At 41.2% G+C, this 22636-nt stretch overlaps 1 protein-coding gene across 1 annotated transcript in view; it reads right to left on the minus strand.

Moving 5' to 3' along the window:
* Positions 1-22636, minus strand: part of LOC144115007 (uncharacterized) — a 190321-nt gene that overhangs the window by 3037 nt on the left and 164648 nt on the right. The window contains exons 35-49 of the mRNA XM_077649119.1: positions 21176-21316; positions 20808-20889; positions 19268-19791; positions 19016-19157; positions 16104-16235; positions 15865-15985; positions 15295-15449; positions 13789-13902; positions 12628-12759; positions 11353-11418; positions 11196-11273; positions 10641-10795; positions 10437-10516; positions 5969-6096; positions 109-312 (exon numbers count right to left, since the gene is read on the minus strand). Of these exons, the coding sequence (XP_077505245.1) occupies positions 109-312; positions 5969-6096; positions 10437-10516; positions 10641-10795; positions 11196-11273; positions 11353-11418; positions 12628-12759; positions 13789-13902; positions 15295-15449; positions 15865-15985; positions 16104-16235; positions 19016-19157; positions 19268-19791; positions 20808-20889; positions 21176-21316 (2254 nt within the window). The remainder of the gene's footprint in view (positions 1-108; positions 313-5968; positions 6097-10436; positions 10517-10640; positions 10796-11195; positions 11274-11352; positions 11419-12627; positions 12760-13788; positions 13903-15294; positions 15450-15864; positions 15986-16103; positions 16236-19015; positions 19158-19267; positions 19792-20807; positions 20890-21175; positions 21317-22636) is intronic.

Here is a 22636-nt window from a genome sequence, read left to right on the forward strand (position 1 = left end):
ACAAAAGTGGCCTTTCTTTAAAATTAAGGGTTTATTTCTCCTTTGTCAAAGTGACATGGAACATGTTTTTGCAATACTTTGATGAAGCAAAAAAAATCAGCCCATTACCTTGAAATGCTTCCCTGTCTCTGTACCAGTGAGGCGATGATGAAGGAAGGAAGTTGCTGTGGAAAACATTGCCCATGGCACGTAGTGGTTCTCCTGAACTATGTACCTGCTCAGGTTCAGAGCAGACATGTAGCTGAGATGTCCAGCCCTAGCCAGGAAAAATGCTTCCACCAGCAATTCTCCCCTGTCACCTGGCGTAAAGGCCTGTGAAATATGCAATAGAGCTTTACAACAAAAATCTGTATGCACATGCCATTTCAGTGCTGACAGGTGAAGTTAACTACAGCAAGATTCAGCTGAAGAAGTAATTACATGGCACTCTCTACAACAAATTTATCTTAAAACATCTACGATAGTCTTTAATACCTTACATCAACTTCGCACAAATAAAGTAGATACGCGCTTGTCATATCATCAGCATAGTTTACAGGCACATACACAGTGTTGTAACCACCGCGCATTAAAATGAACTATTGTCGTAAGCAATGCTGCTCTAGTCTAGCCAATATCGTAACAATACATTTTGCATTGGTTGTTTACATGTTGATGTCAGGAAGCAATTAAAGGTGTACGCTTGTTAACTTTTCTGACGTTTACCTAGGTACGGTTCATCTCTCGTATTACAGTTATCTCCAATCCCAACTGATCACAAATTGTCACAGGTAAAGTTGTAGCACCATGCTTGAGATATTCTTTACATTTTCATGAAGGGGCTGAAAACCCTTACATCAAAGTTTCATAATCTGTTAAGTACGAAGGAGCATTGCTCGTGGAATCAGCTACTAAAAGAAATTTAAACAGTGATTTGCATCAGCTGAGTTATCAGTCACCAAACATTGCCAGTTAAAATCTCTGAGGCTTTTCCTTTCCTCTTGTTGTTTCTACTATGCTGGAGGCACACATATACACCAGCACTATGAGTTGCTTGTAATGTTCCACCCAGCAAGCTTTCTTCACTCACAAAAGTAAGTCAATTATGGTCAATTAATGCACAACTCATTGCATTTGCTTGGTGTGCTATCACTCTACTCCCAAGAGAACCTGCTATTCATTACACTGAAGGAAGTTCAGCTAATTAATATAAGTGCCATTTGTCTGCCATGACATGTCAGAAACAAATGATGTTCAAAAGCACAAAGGGCAGGAGAGCAACTTATCTTTGGAGCAAGAGCTTATGTCCGTGCTTCGCATAGAGCAGCCATATTTATACAGACGTTCATCAGCATTGTTACCTGAAGGCTCAGCATATTACTATATTTTACTTTTACTCCATGGCCTCTTAGGCCATTCAGCAAAAATGCAGTTGAAACTACACTTTCAGAGTAAAAATTCATTTTGATTTATCTGAAACTGGTGCTTCACAAAGAAAAAAAACTTCAGCTGAAAAAGAAATTTTTTATCAAGTACGCGATATTTCTTGCCTTAAAGCATCTAGTCCAGACAGCAAACATGCAAAAGGTGTACCTGCAGTCAGTTTTATAGAGCAATGCAGCTCTAGTTAGTCGGAGGATGATTTGCATTTAATTTCCAACTGCAACAGTGAGAATTTCAGACAGCTGCTCATAATGTATTCTATTCGCTTTATTTTAGAGCACATCTCTTAGGTGCATCCCAGCAAGCAACGTACCTCCCCCATGTGCGTCCAAAAAGGGTGGAATGTCCCAGTCCCAGTACAACATTCATCAAACATTTCCAGACCGTAGAGGCAGGACATAGAAACACTCTAAAGGGCAGTGCTTCCACTAAGGGTCTAGGAACGTTTTTTAGATAGTGTTAAGTAGAAACAGAAAAGAATCATAGCATTTTGGTCCCAGAAAGGTAACTGGGGAGAGCGTTTCGGGACCAATGCTTTTCAGCAAGAAATAAAAATCGACTCCTCACTCTCTTCTCTCTTCCCTCGTGCCACAAGCTGCGGGGAGTGTTAAGCAGAAACAAAAAAGAATCTTAGCATTTTGGTCCCAGAAAGGTAACTGGGGAGAACGTTTCGGGAGCAGTGCTTTTCAGCAAGAAATAAAAATTGACTCCTTGCTCTCTTCTCTCTTCCCTTCACGCCACAAGCTGTGGAGAGAGAAGGTTTTGCTCTCGCATTCGCAGTTTTGAGAGATCAAACAGTTTAGCTCAAACAGCCAAAGGAAGCAGTTAACCCCGCATCTCTCTTAGCGCATGCGTTTCTCGTGCACGTGGGACGTCGGCTCCATGCTGCAGGCAGGCGACGGCGGTCTGCCTTTTCATCGCGCCGCCGGAAGCGGCGGTCTTCTATAGTGTTTCCAACTTCAACACGGTGCGGCGGTCCCTGCAGGCATCTCCAACTACCAGCGGTCCTCGTTGCACATCTGTCTAGCAGAGGTGTAGTAATGGCCTAATTCCATCGCTTCCCGGCTTCCTCGCTGGATGGAAGCCATCTTGCGCACATTATTTGCGCAGCCCCTAGCCGTTTGCGCGCAGGCCCCAGCGTGCGGCAGCTCTTGCTCTCATCACTGGACTGTCGTGGACTTCGTAGCACAGATTCACGGCAGGTTTCCTGCGCACCTCGGCGTCCCCACGTAATTCCTTTGGGCCTGATGCAGCGGCGGTGCACCGCACGTCTTTTGTGCAGCTTCACAGCCCTACTCCATGATGCCGCTGTTCCAGGCGATGTTAGCGGCGGTGGAGTTCAAGGCAATGGGCGACTCCTAGCATGCACTCCTTAGTGCCTTCCTTCTTTAGTGCATTCCTTAGTGCCTCCACGACTGTGGCATGTTTTTGGTGGCAGCGTGGCCGTGCACTGCGGTCATAGGCGGGAGATATCTTCGGAGGCCCACCACACTCTTGCTGCTAGTGCCCATGGATTAACCTGCTCTACCTACATTGCCACCCTGTTGCAGCGGTATAGTTTGTGTTGTATTCACGTCGCTAGTGACACCTCACCCCCACCTGATTACTTGTGCCTTGATTACCTTGATCTCGCCTCCCACACCGTATTGGGCTGCACGCGCGGTCTGCTATACCATGAGTGCGGCATGCCAGGGCTTCTACCTCAAGATATCCCCCCTTCCCGTCTGGCTCCAAGTAGTCTTATCTCCACATTTAGTCACAAGAATATAAAACAGGGTGTAACGAGGATGTAACGTGTATGTTTGAGCGTTCGCTGTGCTGTGAGCAGGTGCAGGACAGAAGGCTGCGCTGAATTCATGGTTGCAGCATTGCAGCCTTTTATTTTATCCCTGGGTTTCCGTTGGCAACGTCGTCAAGTTATGTTTGTTTATGCTTTTTTTATTTTCGCCTAATAGAACTAAACTTTTTTTTCCTGTTTTGATAACACGTCACTGAAGCTTACTCCGAGGCTTGTGCGAGAGGCAAAGTGAGAGAGAGGTTTCAGCCTGCAGAAAATCCGTGACCTGAAACCGCGTATCTGCAGCGTATGCCCATCTTGTCATTTCTTTTGGCACCCAAGTTGCTCTTTACATGGGTTTGCTTTTGCGTGTGCATATATGCTTTTGTAGGCCTGAGAACGTTTGCTTAAGGTGCATCAATTTTCAGCCCGTATTATGTTTTTCTTGTTTCATTTTTCAGATTTCACAGAGCTAGACAAAAAAGTGGCCATTATTGCATGCTGGTGCCGCAGTGCTATGAACATTTCGCATTAAAGGGTGCATACATATACGTCTGCTGTTAACATTCATTTAAATGCAAAAAGCACATCTGGTAAACTGAAATGACATCTGTATTGCGCTGCTATTTCCTGTTTGTGGGTGGGATCGGGCAACTTCTTGAATTCATATTTTACTTTGTGTGTAAAATGCTAGCACATTTCAAGTAAACAGGTAAGTCCAAGACGGCCGAGCCAGCATGCATTCACACTTGTGGACAGATATATTACACCACCTACAACGACAGCATGTACCTGAAATTTGGCACATACATGCACTTAGATGCCAGAAGGCTGCATGAAAAAGGAGAAATAATTTTATTGAGACAGAGCCGAGAAATCGAGCGTTAACTTATTGGGGCTTTCCCTGGGATGCACAACTTTTTAGACACTGATAGTTGTGGGGACGTTTTTTGAATGTGCTCTGAAAAAATGAGCACCTCTGGGGAGATTCTAAATGTCCCGATGGGCTATTTTTGAGGAGGTTTTGTGTTTGTTGGGCTGTTCCTGCGCTAAGTGATGTGCCTCGGCATAAACGAGCGAAATAACGCATCGGAGGATAAAAGAGTGCGAATGCAGAGGGTAGCGGAGGACGAAAAATGGCGACAGCAAAGGAAGCGCGAGGAGGAAAGCGGCAGCATGAAAGCAGGCCACGAGGCGGTGACCCAAGGCCAAAAAATTATGAAGGAAAAGATTGTTCTGGAACACGCTCGAAGGCTCAGCCGGCATGTGCGGAATTGCTCTTTTTCCGTTTGCGACCTCAGAAACAGTGATGTGTGACATTTTGTGTTAGCTGGTGTAGCGTAAGAGCAAATGTGTAATGTGTGTTACGTGAGCAGCTATGCGTGCGACTGATGATCAATACCTTGAAATTTAAGGAATCCAGGAAAAGAAGGCAGAAGGCGAATAAGGCACTGAACTGGGCTATAGAACCCACTAAATTGCAAGCAACTGCATAGCCCCCTGTAAGGCAGCGAATTTAAGGTCATTCCCGACGCATAACATATTAGCCTGAGTTGACATCCTTGATTGAGTCATTGTCACATGACTAAAGCTGTAATGTCATTTGCAAATGTTTAGAGTGAGGATTCTCCGAGGAGAGGCTCAGCTATAAGGTCAGCAACCATTCGGCACTGCATGTTCTGTCTGCGGTCACTTATGGTTGAAATAACGCAGAAGCTGCGCTCAAAAGTTGCATTACCGAGAAGCGTAATCGTTGGGCGACCAGCTTTAGAGTGGTAGCTCTACTAAACGCAAAAGCTCTACTCAACGACTTTTGCGTTGAGTCTACCGCTCTGAAATCATGATCTGACATTGGTTTAACCTTGAAAAGCACAGCATAGCAAAAGACTGACTTTGACTGATTGACCTTGTCTGATTTGGACAAAAATCGATGACCAACCATAACTGGCCGTGCCTGACATAAAGGTGACCTCCAAATTTGGCCCAGGCCATTGTCAAAATGTTATTGCTCAACCTTTGGGTATAACTGTGGTTAAAGCCTGCCTAACCATTTTTTTCAGTAAGTTGGTTTCTTGTTCTGAGACTCTACTGAAGGCTGTTCTCAGATACTTAAAACAACTAGAATATTTCAACTGTTGCAAATTTAAAGCAGAACAGATACCTCCAAGACATTTAATTATGACATTTTAACTGAACAGAACAGTTGTTACAAATGGCATACATGCGACAAGAGCTAACATTATTTTGTAAAGCTTGAAACATATACAGCATCATCCTTCAGCGTCATTCAGTGCCAATATCACTACATGAGCTACAATGTTAAATTTGTGCATCGCTGGTTAATAGACTTAGCACATTTACTCATAACAATTTTTTATTGCAATCACAGCTAGCAAAAAGCACTGTACTGAATACAAGAATAACTACTCAATTGCTGTATCACAGCTAGCTCTACCAGCATTGTTCTCCACTCATAATTACACATATATCAGACAGTGCATTTACATACTTTAGTGTGGTACAGTTCTTCTCAGCATGCTTTTCCGGCTAATTCTGACATTCAGAACCCTTAAAGTGATGTTTGTATCATTCGGTCCAGTTTAGTGCCTATACTGTTTCTGGTAGTGGCAATGCACCCACAAGCCAAAGCACAATCCTGATCTGAATGAGTTTCCATATGTACTTGCAAAACACTTTACTGGAACTGTGGCACAAATGGAAGGCAAGCTATAAAAGAGTGCTGGCATTCAACTCTAAAAAAATACTCACATTAATGTCTCGTTTCAATACATCTTCAAGCAGAAGAAAGTTTTTCTTGTCATACTTGACAAAAAAGACTCCAGTCATATTGTTGTTGAATTTAACCCAAGCATTTTCAGAAACATCAATTTTGAATGCTGCAAAGTAAAAAAAAATGCATTTATTAGAAGTTTAATTTTGCTGATGTCAGTAACTGCTCAAAGACCATAAATAAATATGATTCACGCATATTTTAATTAGTTCATAATTGTGGCATGAGCTGCTGTTGTGGACACTGTAAGCACACAGCAAATTTCTTCACTCTCTAGGTTTCAATTATCAACACATGCTCAGATGTGAGCCCAAAAGACCCAAAGTAATTTTTCCAATCTTCAACACTGAGAAATCTACATGTTGGTATAGTAGCTTACTCTTGATGTTTTAAGAGCACTAGCTCTTACTCATGACGTTTCAAGATTTCGTGGGGTCTGCTACCACCCTTGATCACAGCGCCATCTGTGGCAGCAACTAGAAAACAGTGCATCTTGCATTGAGGCTTGTAGCGCCATCTACAATAGCACTGTAGAAACAACCACCTGCCGTGTGCCAATGATGACGTCACGGTCCAATATGGTGTACAGAGGTGGAACTATGTGAGTATGACGTAAGGAGACGAAATGGCGGCATGTTTCGGTTTCTCGAATCAAAGGTGGCAGCCATTAAAATTGCTTGTGCCCTCTTATCTCTTGCCCCCTTCACCAAAAATTATCCTAAAACAGGTAGGAAAACTTTCCTGTTACAGGACTGCTATGCATGTATACATTCCTTCCGCTATATATATACTCCGACAACAATGGGCACCCGTCTAGGGACAGTTGTATAACGAATTTGTTAGGCAAGTAAAACCCTATTGGTCATGGTATAGAAATAAAACCACAATTAAATAATAGGTAAACATTGTATACATGCAATTACTAATTGAAGCATTACCTATCGCACGGCAAGCCGAATTCTAGGCCCACCTTGACCCCTCAAACGAATAATAATAATAATAATTGGTTTTTTGGGGGGGAAAGGAAATGGCGCAGTATCTGTCTCATATATCGTTGGACACCTGAACTGCGCCGTAAGGGAAGGGATAAAGGAGGGAGTGAAAGAAGAAAGGAAGAAGAGGTGCCGTAGTGGAGGGCTCCGGAATAATTTCGACCACCTGGGGATCTTTAACGTGCACTGACATCGCACAGCACACGGGCGCCTTAGCGTTTTTCCTCCATAAAAACGCAGCCGCCGCGGTCGGGTTCGAACCCGGAAACTCCGGATCAGTAGTCGAGCGCCCTAACCACTGAGCCACCACGGCGGTTCAAACGAAGAAAATTCCATTTGGGACATATCTTGAGGGGTGCAACTCGAGAATGGGTAGACGTGCATCATAATTTCTCTATTAGATGGCACTAGGCGGCGATCGTTCCACTAGGCGGCGTGTGTGCACGCGTAGCCGAGCATGGTGGCACGTTCTTCTTCGCTTTCTTCATCTAGTAAACCAAACAGCTAATGCTCGCTACTTCAACGACTTCCAGATGGTGGCGGCCTTTTTTATAGATATATCCATAAAAATTTCTACAGCCTTGTCTATGGCACTTGTGGCTATGAGCCAACAGAATATCTATTTTGTGAACCCGTAGCATTTAGTGATGAAGGACAAACGTTGTGCTGTGCATTAGACTACCTTATTCCTCGCCCACTGATGAAAAGCAATGTATTCAAATAATGGCCCCACCAATCATCGGCCCTGAGGGCTTGCCAGTTATTCCACTTCCAGAGGGCGTTGTGGTTGCATGACAGGTTGTTGGGTCCTTGCCACATGCATGTCTTTAAATGAAATCCTCTTTATTCACTCTCCTCTTCCTTTTCGCCTGTGTTGGGTAGCCAACCAGAACCATCTTCTGGTTAACTTCCTCGCCTTCCCTTTTTCCTCTCTCTTTCTTACTCCATAGCTCTGTTCATGCGTTTTTTTTTTGCTGCCAGTTCAACACAGATGTTGCACACCAGCTCATTCAGTGGTATCTGACTTCTGATAAAGCAGGCAAAAATGAGAATGATAATTCAAGCATGCATAGTGTGGTCCCCTCTAGTTGATAGCCAAACGAGGTGCAAGCCACAGCACAAATTTTAGAGACATGAAATTTAATTCGGCAGTTTTTAGACAGACTTCATATACATATCATTTAGCACTTAATTTCCTCCTTAAGCTTGCCTTTGCTGACAGTGTAAAAAAATAGAGACAAACACCTGCAGAGGTGGCAGGTCTTCAGTGAACATGCTAAGAAATAGCAAAAAATAATGAGGTCGAAATAGAAAAAAACATCTCAGAAACAAACTGTCAGCAAAGGCAGACATCAGTTATTGTAACTGTCATAATAATTAGATAGCCAATGATCTAAGATTAACTTATTAACATATTAATTTATGCAGTCTTCTGGTAAGTGCCAATAGTGAGAAAGCCACAGGCAAAACGATGCCATATCAGTTTTTAAACCACAGAAGCTATGCGGTGCTTTCTCCCATACAAAACCGAAACCGAGTGCATGAGGTGCGCACGAAATTCAATGCAAACGAAATGTCCACTGGTGAGGTATTTCAGTGCCTATGGCTCCAAATTCAAGACTGCCTGCACTATTGTGCCAAGAAATGCACTTTCACTCTCATAAATAATGGCCACATAGTTGGTGATGGCTGTCTTTTTCCTTGCATCAAGTGACAAAGCAAAAGAGAGTGCATGCTGTGGTACAATAGAGCAGGCAGTTTAAATTTGATGCCGTAGAACATGTCACCAGCAGTAGATGTGCTTGCTTTGAGCTTCTTGAATGCCTCAAGCGTTCAGGTTTGGCTTAGTACAAGAAAAAACAATGCATTTCTTTGCGCTGCAGGGCTTTAAGATGACTTTTTAGGAGCTTCAAAAAATTATATGGCATAATCCATGTATGAACTCACAATTGGCACTAATAATAAAAATTAATTATGTAGAAAATTAGTACATTTTTTAATAACTGATGTGCATCACAACTGACAGTTCGCCACTGGAAAGATTTTCTTTTTATTTCAAACACCCTATGTTTAGGAATTTTTTAAATTTCTCACTGAAACACCAGGTATGAAACTACGATATTGTAAAATATCATTGATACGATTTTCTTGGGATCGTAGAGAACATTTATGCTGCCTAAAAATTTTGTAATTCAAAACACAAATGTTTTATAAATGAAACTGCATTTCTGTGTACTGTATTCACTAGCATGATGAGCAAACTTTTTTCCCAAAAAATCTTAAAATTTGGTGGATGCATTCATTACATGGGGTAAAATATTCAGAAAAAAATCTGAAATAATAAAAAATGTCCAAAAGTAGGCTGGTGAAATAAATACTTCATCTGATACGGCTCACCTTCTAAATAAAATAAAGCGCACTCTTCAGCATGATTTCTGTACTCAAGAACATATAAATAATCTACAACATTTATCTTAAATGCATATGTAAAAATAACGTAGTGGGCCATAATGCTGTCCAAAGAGCACAACAGGAGTTCACTCTAGCACAACTGAAAACCAGTGTGAAGCCCAGCTGCAACAGTTACTACAATAATTAATATGGCAGCTCAAATAGAGAGCCTTCACAGACCAAGCATGGTTTTCATTGTTTCTCGGATTCCACCTGTAACTAACTGGCTTTTCATCACTTAGGGTGAAGCATATAGGTACAGTAGCCTTGACACAGACGGTGCTTTAGAGAACTGCATAGTCCTTGCGGTGCTTCAAAAAGGGTGCCTACTAGTATTCAATATCATCACTAGCAGACAGCACACCAAAAGAAAGGGATGTGTTTAATATTAGTAAGAGAAAGAAAATTGTACTTTTTGGCTGGCAAAGCAGGGTGAGCTTTCATTATGAAGTAAATACACTATTTCTGCCATTTACCTTCGATTAAAAATGTCTACTGGCACTCATTTCTACCTTTATCTCTTCAGTTTTAGTGAGCGGATTGTTTTAAGACATGCAAAGAAGAGCGTGATGACATACTCATGCTGCCAGAACTTTTAACATGTCACAGAATGTCAAGGGCATGTAGAATTTTGGCTGTTACACATATCGCCAACACTACAGTTCCTCTCAGCTTCCTTTAATTTCAATGATGATGTTGTTGATTATGGTAATTATGCTGATAGCAAATCCTTTAGTGACTTATTAGTGTGATAATGCTTCAACTTCAACTTGCTCCTAGTCATATTTATCAAGGCCTCCCCGGAAGATCTGCTGCTGGAAGCACATTGGCAAAAGCGCTAGGAGAAGACATCTCTGTCCATGTGATTCCATGACGTGGATGCAGTGGCTAGGGTCAGATGTGATCCTATCACTCTGATCCTCCTGTATACAATGCTCCTAGAGTTCTATTTGCAATAAAAAAATCTTCATGTGAATGAAATCGTTCTTCTAAGTTCACTTACATTGCTGAGGTTTGGCCAGCCATAGCAGACCTGTTTTGCCTTCACTGGTGTGATATGAGAGAGGAATTTTCCAGATGTATCTGAAAAATTAACAAGTCTGAGTAAACATCAGCAGCAATTTCATAACGAACAAATTCAAACTTGAAAAAGTTAAAGTGGTCTATCTTTTGGCTTGTTTAGCTATGCTAAATTGCTAACACTTACTTTAATGGCGTTGGCTTGCGGTTTATGGCAGTGTCTGGATCAATCAAAAACTGTGATTGTCGCACATTGAAACTTTTTCCGTTCCTTTCCACGGTAACAAGTGGAAATCCCATTTGCTTGGTCCAGCTTTCCATAATGCTAGTTACACTTAGACCCTAGGTGAAAAGTAAGTCAAAAGTGAAAAAAGAAAACAAAAGCCAGGAAGTGCTTTTTGAATAAAAAAAATGTGGTTTTAAGGTTCTTTAAAGCACAGCATTCAAACATGACTTGAGTGCAGCATATAACTAATGCCCACACAGCTTGTTATACCTAGCAGAGAATAGTAACATAAACCAAATAAGTTTTCAGCCATTTGTGAAATACTTTACAGAATATAACAAACATGAATGTTATTTTACTATAACTCAATTTAATGACTAGATCTTTCTGTATTTAACGAAATGAATATTTAATGCTTAATTTCGCCACATTTCAACACTAATTCCAACATTTAGTCTATTAAAAATCAAATAAATATTTATTATGTAAGGCAATAATACATAAAACATCACTCACGCTAGATGACGATGACTCAAGCTCATCCCACAGATCAAACGTTATAGTGTTGGCAAACTTGTGCTTGCTTAGGTATTTCTAAATGAAGAAAGTAAATGATTAGCTTGCTGCCGAATAAGGCATTCAAGAAGACTAGAAACTGGAAGGCATAACTTACAGATATGCCGTTCTGGAAGTCTTCTTTTGACAAAAAGCCTTCTAACATGCGAAGCACTGATGAGCCCTGTAAGGGTATTATATTTGTTAGAAGCAAAGCATATCATGCATTTTTAATGTGGTGGAGCAGCTTTCAAAAATGCTTTTCTTATCCTCAACTTATCACTGAAAGAAGCACAAATTGTCTGTAGTATTTATATAAAGTCCCTTGCTTTTACTTTATAAAGTTTCCTTATTCCAGTGGAGACTTATTCATCTTTCAGTGACATTACCTCTACGTGTGCAGAAATCAGAAAAACAGTTGGCATGCTTTACAGACACCGGCACACACTTCCTGTCACCATAAAAAAACTAATAAAAACTCAAGACAAAAACGCAATGGTGATGGGGTGCTAAAGGCATAGAGCTGTAGGAGAACTTGAGAGAACTGAAGGGGGCATTGTTGAAAAGAGAAGAACACCATGTATACTCTGGCCAAAGCAGTGCTGAGTTATAGAAGCTACACCTGGTGTCAGCTAATTTCGACAACTAAAATCAAAAAGTTGCTTGCATGTAAACATGACTTTTCCTGTTGTTTTACTGGCCATTGCACTGGCCCTGGCCAGACACTAAACATTCTTACATGAATGCTGATTTGTGAATGCACTTGCTGATTATCTGGCGCCAAGTGTACCTTCCACAGTTCTTCATGGATGAGAAAGCATGAAGGACAGACAGCAACGTCCAGAAATTGCAACCAACAACTGCTGCCATTTGACGTATTTAGCATACCGGGGACATACTACCGGAGACGTATACCGGTTTACTGGACCCCTCTCGGCACGCGCAGTGTTTCCCCCTCGCCCCAACAACGCCACTGCACATGCGCAAGAGGGGTCCGGTAAACCGGTATATATGTCTCCGGTAGTATGACTTTGGTATGCTAAAAACATCTATTGTTGCAGTTCTCCAGCACATGCAGTGATACTTCAAACATGAAGACAATGCTGATGAGGCTTCACAGCGCATATTGGTATTGCAAGATCATTGGTACAGATGAAAGTAAGTACAGACCATGATCCAATAAGGCATTTCAAGCAAGTAAAAGTTGAATTTCTTGGAAATATTAGAGACACTTCCTTACACATCTTACACATGCTGACCATGAGATCACACATGACCTTATATGTGCTGACTAGGCCAAATAAATAGAAGTTAGCTGTAAATCATTCACCATCAGCAGTAGATTTCAATAGTTCAATTCTACTCAATAAACTATTAGGATCTGTAGACTCACCTTCGCATAGGATATTACGTCAAAGAGTGATGATATTTCACTAGGATTGCTGACGTGTTGAATAATGGGGTGGGAAGATGTCACAGAATCTGCTTCAAGGACACCTGCTAAAATCATTGTAAATAAAGCATCCTGAAAGGAAGCAGATTAATCAATAATTCAAGTGAAAAAGAATGTTAATAAAGAGAATGCACTTAACAAAATTGAGAATTAACATTAGGTGTCAGGTCAGTACAAGAAATATGCTAATTATTAGCAGTACTAAACACTTAGTTTGCAATGGTAAAGTGATCTACTCCTACATTTTGCAACCCTGTTGGTTGTGTGTAAGAATATTCAGACTGGGTTTACAGTAAAAGTCTCATATATTAGCTGAAGACCCAGCACAATGAATGTATGTGCATGCTTTATACTTAATTTGAGCTTTTCTGATAGAAGCAAGCAATAATTGCAGCTTCCCTGCAAAGTATAGCACCTACATTGTGAACTGTGAGGCTTTCTTCTGCACTTAAGAGAATACCACATTTGCATTTAAACATTAATGAGCACTTTGCTAGCACAAAAAATACATTGCACTGCTATAGCAAGTTACTTCAGGACAGGCTAGCTACCTCTTAGCCTAATCATTAAATGGCACAAACCAAATTTTCCTATGAAAAATGAGGCCATGAAAGCTCAAGCCAGCCAAAAAAAAAAGAAGAGCATGCATTGAAAAAGTAACCAGCGCACAGTGGACATAAAGTAATTATGCAGGTGTAAGACGCATGAGTTTGGACCCTTCCTCATCCTCTCATTTATTTTGCTGTGATTATGACAGAAAGTTGGGTGAAGAGGACCCAAGCAGCAACTGAATCTATTGGCTGCTCATGTTCAGCTTCCAATTGCTAAAACTGGTCCTGCATACTAAAAAATAATATAAACAGCTTGCACTGGACAGCAGCTTAGGGGATGAAAAGTACTAAAAACCTAAAAGCTTAAATAAGTTATGGAAATGTAGTTTATCAGCCTTAGAACCAAGTATATTTAATGCCTTTTACAGATGTCTTGTAATAGTAAACCAGATGGAGTAATCAAAGAGCTTACTATAGATTGGAGATATTACTATGAGCAGAGCCACGCCAGAGCCCTGGTTCAGCCGAAAGTGCTGCTAAAAACTCTCACCGGTTCCCACTCAGGGTAGACATAAGACATGCCCTTGTACTGAATATAACTGGCAAAGCCTTCGTTGAGCCAGAGGTCATCCCACCATTCCATTGTGACCAGATTACCAAACCACTGAAAGAAAACAAGCACTCGTCACATATAACCTACACTCAAGCAAAGAGATTTACAGCTAATAATACTGCCCAAAACATAAAAAAAAATAGAGCTACATTGGCTCTTGGTAAATGAGGTAAAAGTTGGCATGGACACTTTGCCTTGTGAGCCATGTGGCAGTGTATGCATTTTCACCACCCAGAAATACCTGGATTGATGCAGTACTATGATGCAAGCGTGCAAAGTCGTGCTTGATGTCCAGCGTACTAATTTTCAAAAGACAGGTCTGTAAAGCACCTCATAAAGGTAATTTCAAGCTAAGTCGCATGAGCAGAGTGCAACTTTGCAATGCTATTTACATGTTAAAAAGAAAGATAGCTTTCACATGCAGCTATCCTTGTAATTACCAGCAAAAACTACTCCACGTGATTTACAATTTAGTGACACTGTTTACAAGACTATGCATGATATGGTATACCTCAGCATTCTAAAGAAACATCCAGGAATTTAAAGCAGGAAAAACATGATTTTGAATCACAATTTGCCTAGATTAATCACCATGCTTGCGACACTAAAACATTATTTTCTTCACATATGTTGGCATGGTTTCCTTTGAATTTTTGCATTATTTTTCAGATATTTGGTATCAGAATGCTGGCCTAGCCAGCTGCCCATGTCATTAGCTGAGCCAGAACAACTAAGGTAAACTAAGTATGTAGATAGTGTCCACAGTGATAAATGCCCATCGAAATTTGAACATCAGAGTATTGATAATAGCATCTCAGATAGTGCCATCAGTCATGTTCAGATGATGGGAAAATTAACAGTATCACAGAATGAGCTTTGTTAGTGAAAAGTGCACCTTAACATGCCTGCAGCACAGTGAGTACTGTTTACAGACTAAATTCCATTTCCTGAAAGCAATTAATGCAAAAACATAATTCTGTATAGTATTGCTTTAAGGTTAAATAAGCTTTGCTAGATCTTTCAATGCCGTAGTTTCAATGAAAGAGAAGAAATAATTTTGCAAGCTTGGCCTCTACAAATCTGCAGTACGTACTTAACTGCAGTATGTATTTAAGTTGATTTTACTCTCTTGCACCATCCATCCCATCCCTTAGTACTGGTGTTTTTTGTTATTAAGCAAGTGGTCACATGGTTTTAATTTTAAAGAGAACAGTACTATGAGGGTGCTAGCACACTCTCTAGAACATTCCGCACACAAAAAAACCTAATTTTTATGCCTTGAAATTTGTGAAAAAATGTCTTTAAATGGTAACGAGCTGCATTGTATTTTGTACAAAGCAGTAAAACTTGATTCTCAACTTCTTTTTGTCGTGCAGGTCTGAAAGCAAAAAATTTTGCACGAGGAACACTACATCATGAATTAAGCCACTGGGAGATGCTTACCATATGTGCAATTTCATGTGCGATGATACGACATATTGTAATTAGGTCAAAGGTTGAGGACGTTTCTGGGTCATAGAGAAGACGAGCTTCCCGAAATGTAATCAATCCCCAATTTTCCATTGCTCCAGATGAAAAATCGGGAATGGCAATCAAATCTGTCCCAGAATAAAATTGGACATGTATTTAGCAGGCATACAATAAAATGGGCACGCTTTAGTAAGCATGCATTTGAAGTATTTATATTACCTACACATCAACTGATATTTCCTACAGTCTCGTTTGCTGCTTCACAGTGTACCTTGACAGCCCTTTAACAGATTCTACTTATAACTGCTCCATTAAAAATTGTCTTGCATGGACAGTATTAGAAATTGCAGTAAGGTATCCATATAAGTTCACAGCCTACGACATGAAACTACAGCTGTTTACAATTTGCAGCATCTACTGAAGCAAAAAATTTTTCTTACTGAGTTTCTTGTACTAAGACACAACTTTCACCAGATTATTGTTTCAGCACTCTCTTCTTTGCATCTATAAACAAGATGTGCTCATTCAAATTTGAAGACTCACCAAGCTTGGGTAAAGGATACTTAATTCCAAAGTACTCTTCAAAGTATGTTAGAATCTTTAGTGAAGCTTCCAGAGCATAATGAGCTTTATCAATTTCTCCTTCTCTGGCAAAGACTTTAACCTGTTTGGAGAGAAAGAATTGTCATTTCCAACTATACTTCGGAAAATTTTTTCACCACATATTTGGTACACAAAAAAAAGTCGGTGAGAGTCGGCAGAAAAAATTCAAAGCTACTCACCTCTACGCCGTTTGAGCTATTTCCAGAAATGTTATGAAAATCGCAAACAATTAATGCAACCAAGTAAGTTGTCATTTTGACTGTCCTTTGAAACTGAGTAACTTGTAGGCCTGTTGTTGTTATCTCCTTGCCCTGTAATAAGATAAAAAGGAGGAAAGAAAACTTTTTAAAAATTTTTAGCAAGTAGGGCACGATTATGTGGATAAATGTAGAAAACTGAAGATATATGCAAAGGAATCACAAAAGAGCTGCTGCTTTAAGAACATCTGCTGCCCAGACTGAGCTACAGTTACTTGACTATGTTGCTAAAAGATGGCCTCACCAGCTGGCTGGGCCACGATGAAAGTGAGATTGTGTTTTAAATAGGCATGTGTGAATAGTGGTTTTTTGAATCAAAGCAAATTTGAAGCAAATAGTAATTTCCTTCAAGTAATTTTGAAGCAATTATTTAAAATACTTCTGGCACATAAAAAAGGCTGGATGGCACAGTAGGAATTTTCAAAATCATGTATTTTTCGAGCACACAAGGCCACTACATGAACATAAGAGAATGTACTGAAGCTTTGCCACACTCATTGAAGCTGTGTCGACGTCTTGCAAAAATGGCCATCGAAAATGGGGGAGCCTACCTACGTGCAGAGCCGTGTGGGTTGCGAGACTTGTCTGTGAGACCCCCGGCTGCTGGTCTTAACTGCAATAGCGTCGTTGCGCAACTACCACTTCGACGACGCCATGAACACCGCTAAAACTGGCCAGACAAACGCACCACGCGCCCAGCACCGACCGCGTTAGGCATCGGAAAGGGCACACATCTACATGTGCCCCGTATTAGCTCCTCTTGTGATCACACCGTCTCACTTGGTCTGTGAATTTTATGCGCAGAAGAGCGGCTGCAGCATCCGCAGTCAGCTCAGACTTGTTCCGCGGAAGTCAAGGGAGCCGCGCGTCCTCCTATTAGAGAGAATTAGCATTGCACGATCCACTTCCGCGGGGAGCCAGTGCACGTGTGCAGATCGCCCTGAGGACACCACAAGACGCGAGGCGCCGGCCAGCTGTTTGCGCGCCTGCCCCGTTGGGGCCAATCAGAGCATGCACACTGGCAGCATGCGGAAGTGGATCCCGCTATGCTAAATTTCTCTATTGATGCACACTGCCGTGCCGGTTACTGCGCGCGCCTACCACAGGAAGCGTGGCCGCAGGCACCTGGCAGGTACAGATCTGGGCGGCGCACTTCTGCCTGCCGCATCAAACGCCTATAACTTCTACAAAATGTCTTCAAACAACTCTAAACATCTAGCAACGTCTAACTCTAGATTGAAACGTTTAAAAACATCTCAGCAATGGAGGTTTATCCATAAAAGTTTTAAAAACATACTGACAAAAGAGGTTTATTCACAAACGTTTTTAAAAATTCTCTGACGAGAAGTTTACTCGGGAACGTTTTAGCAAGGTTTTTTAACAGCAATTTGATCCGAACGTATTTTTCCATGTATCCAATTAAGTACTTGACATAAACAGTCGGTACATGTGAACTAACACCACAGTGAACCTAAGTCCAATCATATGAATTTTTATGCATCTTTTATTTCGATGATTAGTGACGACTGAGCTAGTCATGTACATGAATCAGTACCGATTAACATAGGATAATTGCACACGGCCGTTAGGGCAGCAGGAATGTCCATGCAATGAACGTTGCAAATAGCGTCCTTCTTCGAAGTCAATTAATGTACAGTAAGAGTAATAAGAGCAATACAGAATGCGCATTGGACGTACCGTACGTAGTAGAGAGCGAAAAAATTTCTACGACTATGCTGGTTTCAAGCTCCACGCACACCGCTGGCAGAAACTCATGAACTGATGAAACTATGGTAGAGACTGATGAGGCGGGTTTTCTTGCCTCATTTGCTTGTGTATTTATGCTGCAAAGGGCAGCTGTCTGCCCTTTGCAGTTCGTGCAATACTGCACATATCTGAGCAAACAAAATCTGCAGCTCTAAAAAAAGCATGAGCACTAAACCTAATGAAATCCCATTGGTTGATTTTAGAGGGTTCTAAATATATAGCATACTCATCTTGAGTCTATAGGCTTCATATAAGCAGCCATTTCCAAAAAATAAAAATGTCTAAATATGTTCTTAACACGTTCTTACAAAGAAGTTTTCTAGATATTTTTTGGCGGAGCATTAGCAGGCATATAACGCCTCTTTTCGCCTCATTGTCTGCAGAACATCTGAAAATAGATTTCTTCTAGACATTACCGTATACTTTTGTAGACGTTTGTTACACATTGCGTAGCCATTCTTGTGTTTCGTGGGATGAACCGAAACAAGTCGAAGCAAGAGTTTCAGAAACAATCTTTGAGTTTTCGAACACCAAAAATTCGGATTGAATTGAATATTGAATACTTTGCTATTCGGCCAAATATTCGCACAGGCCGAGTTTTAAGCAGTGAGAGACGCGAGCCTGATTCATGATGTTCCTGGTCTTGTTGCATCTGGTGGCAGAGCATAGAGGTTGTTACCTCTAGATATGCTAGGGGAAGTGGCTCCTTCAAGCCACTATGTGCACTACTAGAAGATGCTTCTTCTGCTCACTAGGTATTTGTTGCTGTCAGCATGAGAACTTGTAGTGCAGGTTCCCTATTGCAGTTGACTTGTTAAAACTAAGTTTCATTTCCTGAGTTCTGTTATGGCTCATATGAATACACTGGGGAAAAACTTTGGTCTCGAGTTCTCACATACAGCGTTCATGTTTCACTGTGCATGGTAGCAGTTTGTGCTAGTTGATGACGAAACATAAGGAGTAGACAGCATGGGAGAAACAAGAAATAAGACACAAGTCTTGTTCAAGCTGTGCACCCATGTTGTGTGCCCCTTGTTATGTTCTGTGTTTCAACTTAATTTTCTTACCATGACTGGCATATTGGAGATCGCAATGTACCCTGGATCGTGAATTATCTTGATGCTAAATGTGGCTTTAAATCTTGGTTCATCAAAGCAAGGAAATGCCTTTCTGGCATCTGTAGGCTCGAACTGTGTAGTTGCGAGGTACCTGAAACAATAAAACATCCATGTCATATAACCCTCTTATGCATTTTACAGAAATATTGATATGATAAACAAATAAAAAGGTTTGAAAAAGCCATGGTGGATCCACTTCACCTTGTTTCATTGGCTCCAACAGGGTAGCTGCTCAGGTAGAATCCCCGCAGGTCTCTCGAAAGAACACCCTTGAATTCATAATGCAAGCTGTATGTTCCGACATCAGCAGTATTTCCAAGCTGCATCACATAAAACTCATTGGGCTCATGAAAGAACATACTGGACAGGGGAACCATCATTTTCGTAGACTCATCCGTCATGAAAGCTGAGGTGATGTTTAGGCTTCGGGCGTGCACATGCACACTCTTGACTGGTTTGAGAAGCTCAACTTGGATATCCACCTGACCCTGGAATGTGTGCGAGTCCAGAAAGGGTTGAATCTGGAGGTCATAGTGTATGGGCACAACATGAGCAGGAAGCCGGAGGTTTTTCCATGGCATGTACTGGTACTCTTTGACCCAGTTGAGCACAGTTGATGCGAAGAAATTGCGCCAGCGGATGTTCGCTCTCACTGTCTCCAGCACCTGAAGGCTAGATCGTTTTCCAGTTCCTCCTTCTGGATATTCTTCAAAAAACAGCTCCACCTGGAAATCAATGCCACAGTTATATTTTAAACGATAAATTCCAGACTTCTGAGGAAGACTTTGCTGGGTTGCCCGTATCTAATACATAAGACATAAGTTTGTTTTCTCAACAGCTGCTAAACTCACTTCAATACAATCTTCTGGATATAAATAATGAAAAACTCCAGTGACTGATGGAAGCAAACATTTGACTTCGGCACTCAGTTTATACATAAATTGCTGAGCATCACAGAATTTATAAAGCTTGTTAACTCTGTAGCTCCATGACAAAAACAGATATCAAAGCTTTGTAATCAACACCTGTTAAGACACTTTAGGTGAACAAAACTGACATATTTGAGTTAACTCTATATTATTCTGTTCTTTCATGAATCACGCATTCAGTTGTGAGTGGCGCTCCGTCCCGTCTTTCTACCATGTGTTGTGTCTGTTTTCGCGCCTGCAACCAAAAAGATGTACAGTTACCAACTTGCCCAGCAAGATGTTCTTTCATGCATACAGACTTCAGCAATACTCTTGTAACTGACATAAATTTCATACACAGTGCAATTTTTCCACACAAAATACTCTAAAATGCTGTTAAGTTCTATATATTTTGTTATTAGTGCACAACAGTCTTAAGATTTTGAGTTACTGAATTTCTGAACATTCTGATTTTCAGCAGTTTTCTAATAAAAATTTGAGGGCCTATATCAATAGCCAGTTTTTTTTATATGCCACAAATTTTACATATATTCATTTCGTGTGACGTAGCAGCTTTCCAATAATAGACTTTCTGCGCATTCCCTACATATTTCAAAAGTAACTGTAGACTTTAGAGCTTCATTTTAATGTGGTTTAGCTTCTGTTTGGCAGCTGTGCTAGAGCTGATTTTCTTTTAAAACTGGTGCCTGAAGTACATTGGCAGCTGGGCACGTTAGGTTACAAATATTTTTCCAAAGTGACCTTTTGTAGCATAGAAGCACGATTCTGAAAGGGTTCATAGAATCTTTTCATAAAGCACTTCTGCAACTCACCTTTTGAAGCTGCTCTTGTGTTGTAAAGTGCTTGCATACAGAATACAATATGGCTCCTAGCTGTCTTTCATCTGAAGAGTATCTAATAAAATATGTAGAGAGTCAAATTTAAGGAACTTAGACAACATTAGCTGTGGCTGAAAATGTACACATTGAATGCACACTGCAGACTCAGCACTTCATTTTGTGCAAGAACTAAAAGTGCATGCAAAAATTAATTATTAATATTAATGCTAATACAATATTTAACTACTACTATAAGAACACAATTACATAACTCAAGATGTTACTGCAATAGAATAAAACAAAACTAATTTCTTAAAAAATGAACAATGATATGCGAGAATAGGTTGTTAAAATCTTGTTACCTTGATGACATAAGCTCCCAGTTATTTCTTATGAAATTCCAAGCTAGGGAGAGGCCAATGTCTCGGGTGGCAAGGTGTTCCACAAGCACTGGGAAGTCTGCTCTCCTGATCACAGTGCCGTTCAAAGACAGCATGAGAAGCCTAAAAGCATGGCAAAAAGTATGGCATGAGACATATCTGGCATTTTGGAAGCGTGAGATGTTCAACCAACTTGATAATTTAGAAGGACCTAATTTATATGAAAAGTGCAAGTAATTTTTTTGATGGTCCGTTGGGTTCTTCGGAAGGGTGCAGACCCTTCCAAATGTTGTTGTTCGGCGGTGATGAAGGGAGATGTGCAGATGAAGGTCAAAGCGAGAATATATTTACAGTATGTACAACGGCAAACTGCGTTACAAGTTGAGTCACACAGACGGTCAAGCTGTAACTGACAAAGGCAATTCTCACACAGAGAAACACTCTACAAGCCCTTACTCATCGACGAGAGGTTAGAGTCTAGGGTTGCAGAATTACATGCCACTACACGGAGTCTCTAGCTCAACTAGACAGGACTGCCCTCCAATGATTTTACATGCAATTTTAAAGCTTTTGCAAACAAAGAAATTAGGGCGGTCATATATCGAGGCCCGCCCTAAGCTTCGATAACCAATGGAGGTAGCCACAGCCCCTGAAGGTTGGACCCAACTTCGAGCACGGGGCTTGGCTATAAAGAAAAAGAAACATATACAGAAAACATTTTGAAAACCCTCTCCCCGAGGGGAGTTCTCGGCCTTAGCGCTTGATGCTTTCTCTTCCCCTGCCGCACCCGCCCGTTGCCTCTCAAAGGATGAAGCGTTTTTTTTAGCTAATTGGCGGGACCACTGACCCACTGGCTCGCCGCAGGAATGTCAGACGGCGGAGAACCGCGACGCTTCGGTGTCATTGAGAATACAAAAAAAAAAGAAGAAAAAAGAGGGGCCCATTGCGGAATGCGAGGTGGTCCGCATTCTGCCGCCGTGGGAATGCTGCCTAAGACCAAGTGGCACCACGTGATCGTTGTGTGCGCCTCGCATGCTTTCTTGGCGCGCTTAACAAAGCCATATGTCTTCGGCCGTCACAGTGGTCAATCAGCCAGTTCCTCCTGTGCCTTTGCCACTGCTTGCGGGGGTAGGGGGGGGGGGGAAGCACGCGAGTAGGGGGGGGGGGGGGAGTGTAGACCGGATGCCCGCAGTGACCGCAAGCCAAGGGAATAAAAAAAAAATGTACGCGTTGGTGAAGCGGCCTTACAGTGCATTTTTTTCTAGGTTCACCACCATGCACATAAATAGGAAGCCTCTATATTTTATAAGGCTAGTCACACACTCATTGGTTACTGCTTTGGACAAGGTCATAGCTTTAAGCAATTCAAGCTACAAACCATGTCTAACTACAAAAATTTTTGACGTAGCTTCCTGGTTCATTCTATTTGCTGAAATGATTAAT

The sequence above is a fragment of the Amblyomma americanum genome, chromosome 1 (genome assembly GCF_052857255.1).
Source record: "Amblyomma americanum isolate KBUSLIRL-KWMA chromosome 1, ASM5285725v1, whole genome shotgun sequence".
NCBI classification, from domain to species: domain Eukaryota; kingdom Metazoa; phylum Arthropoda; class Arachnida; order Ixodida; family Ixodidae; genus Amblyomma; species Amblyomma americanum.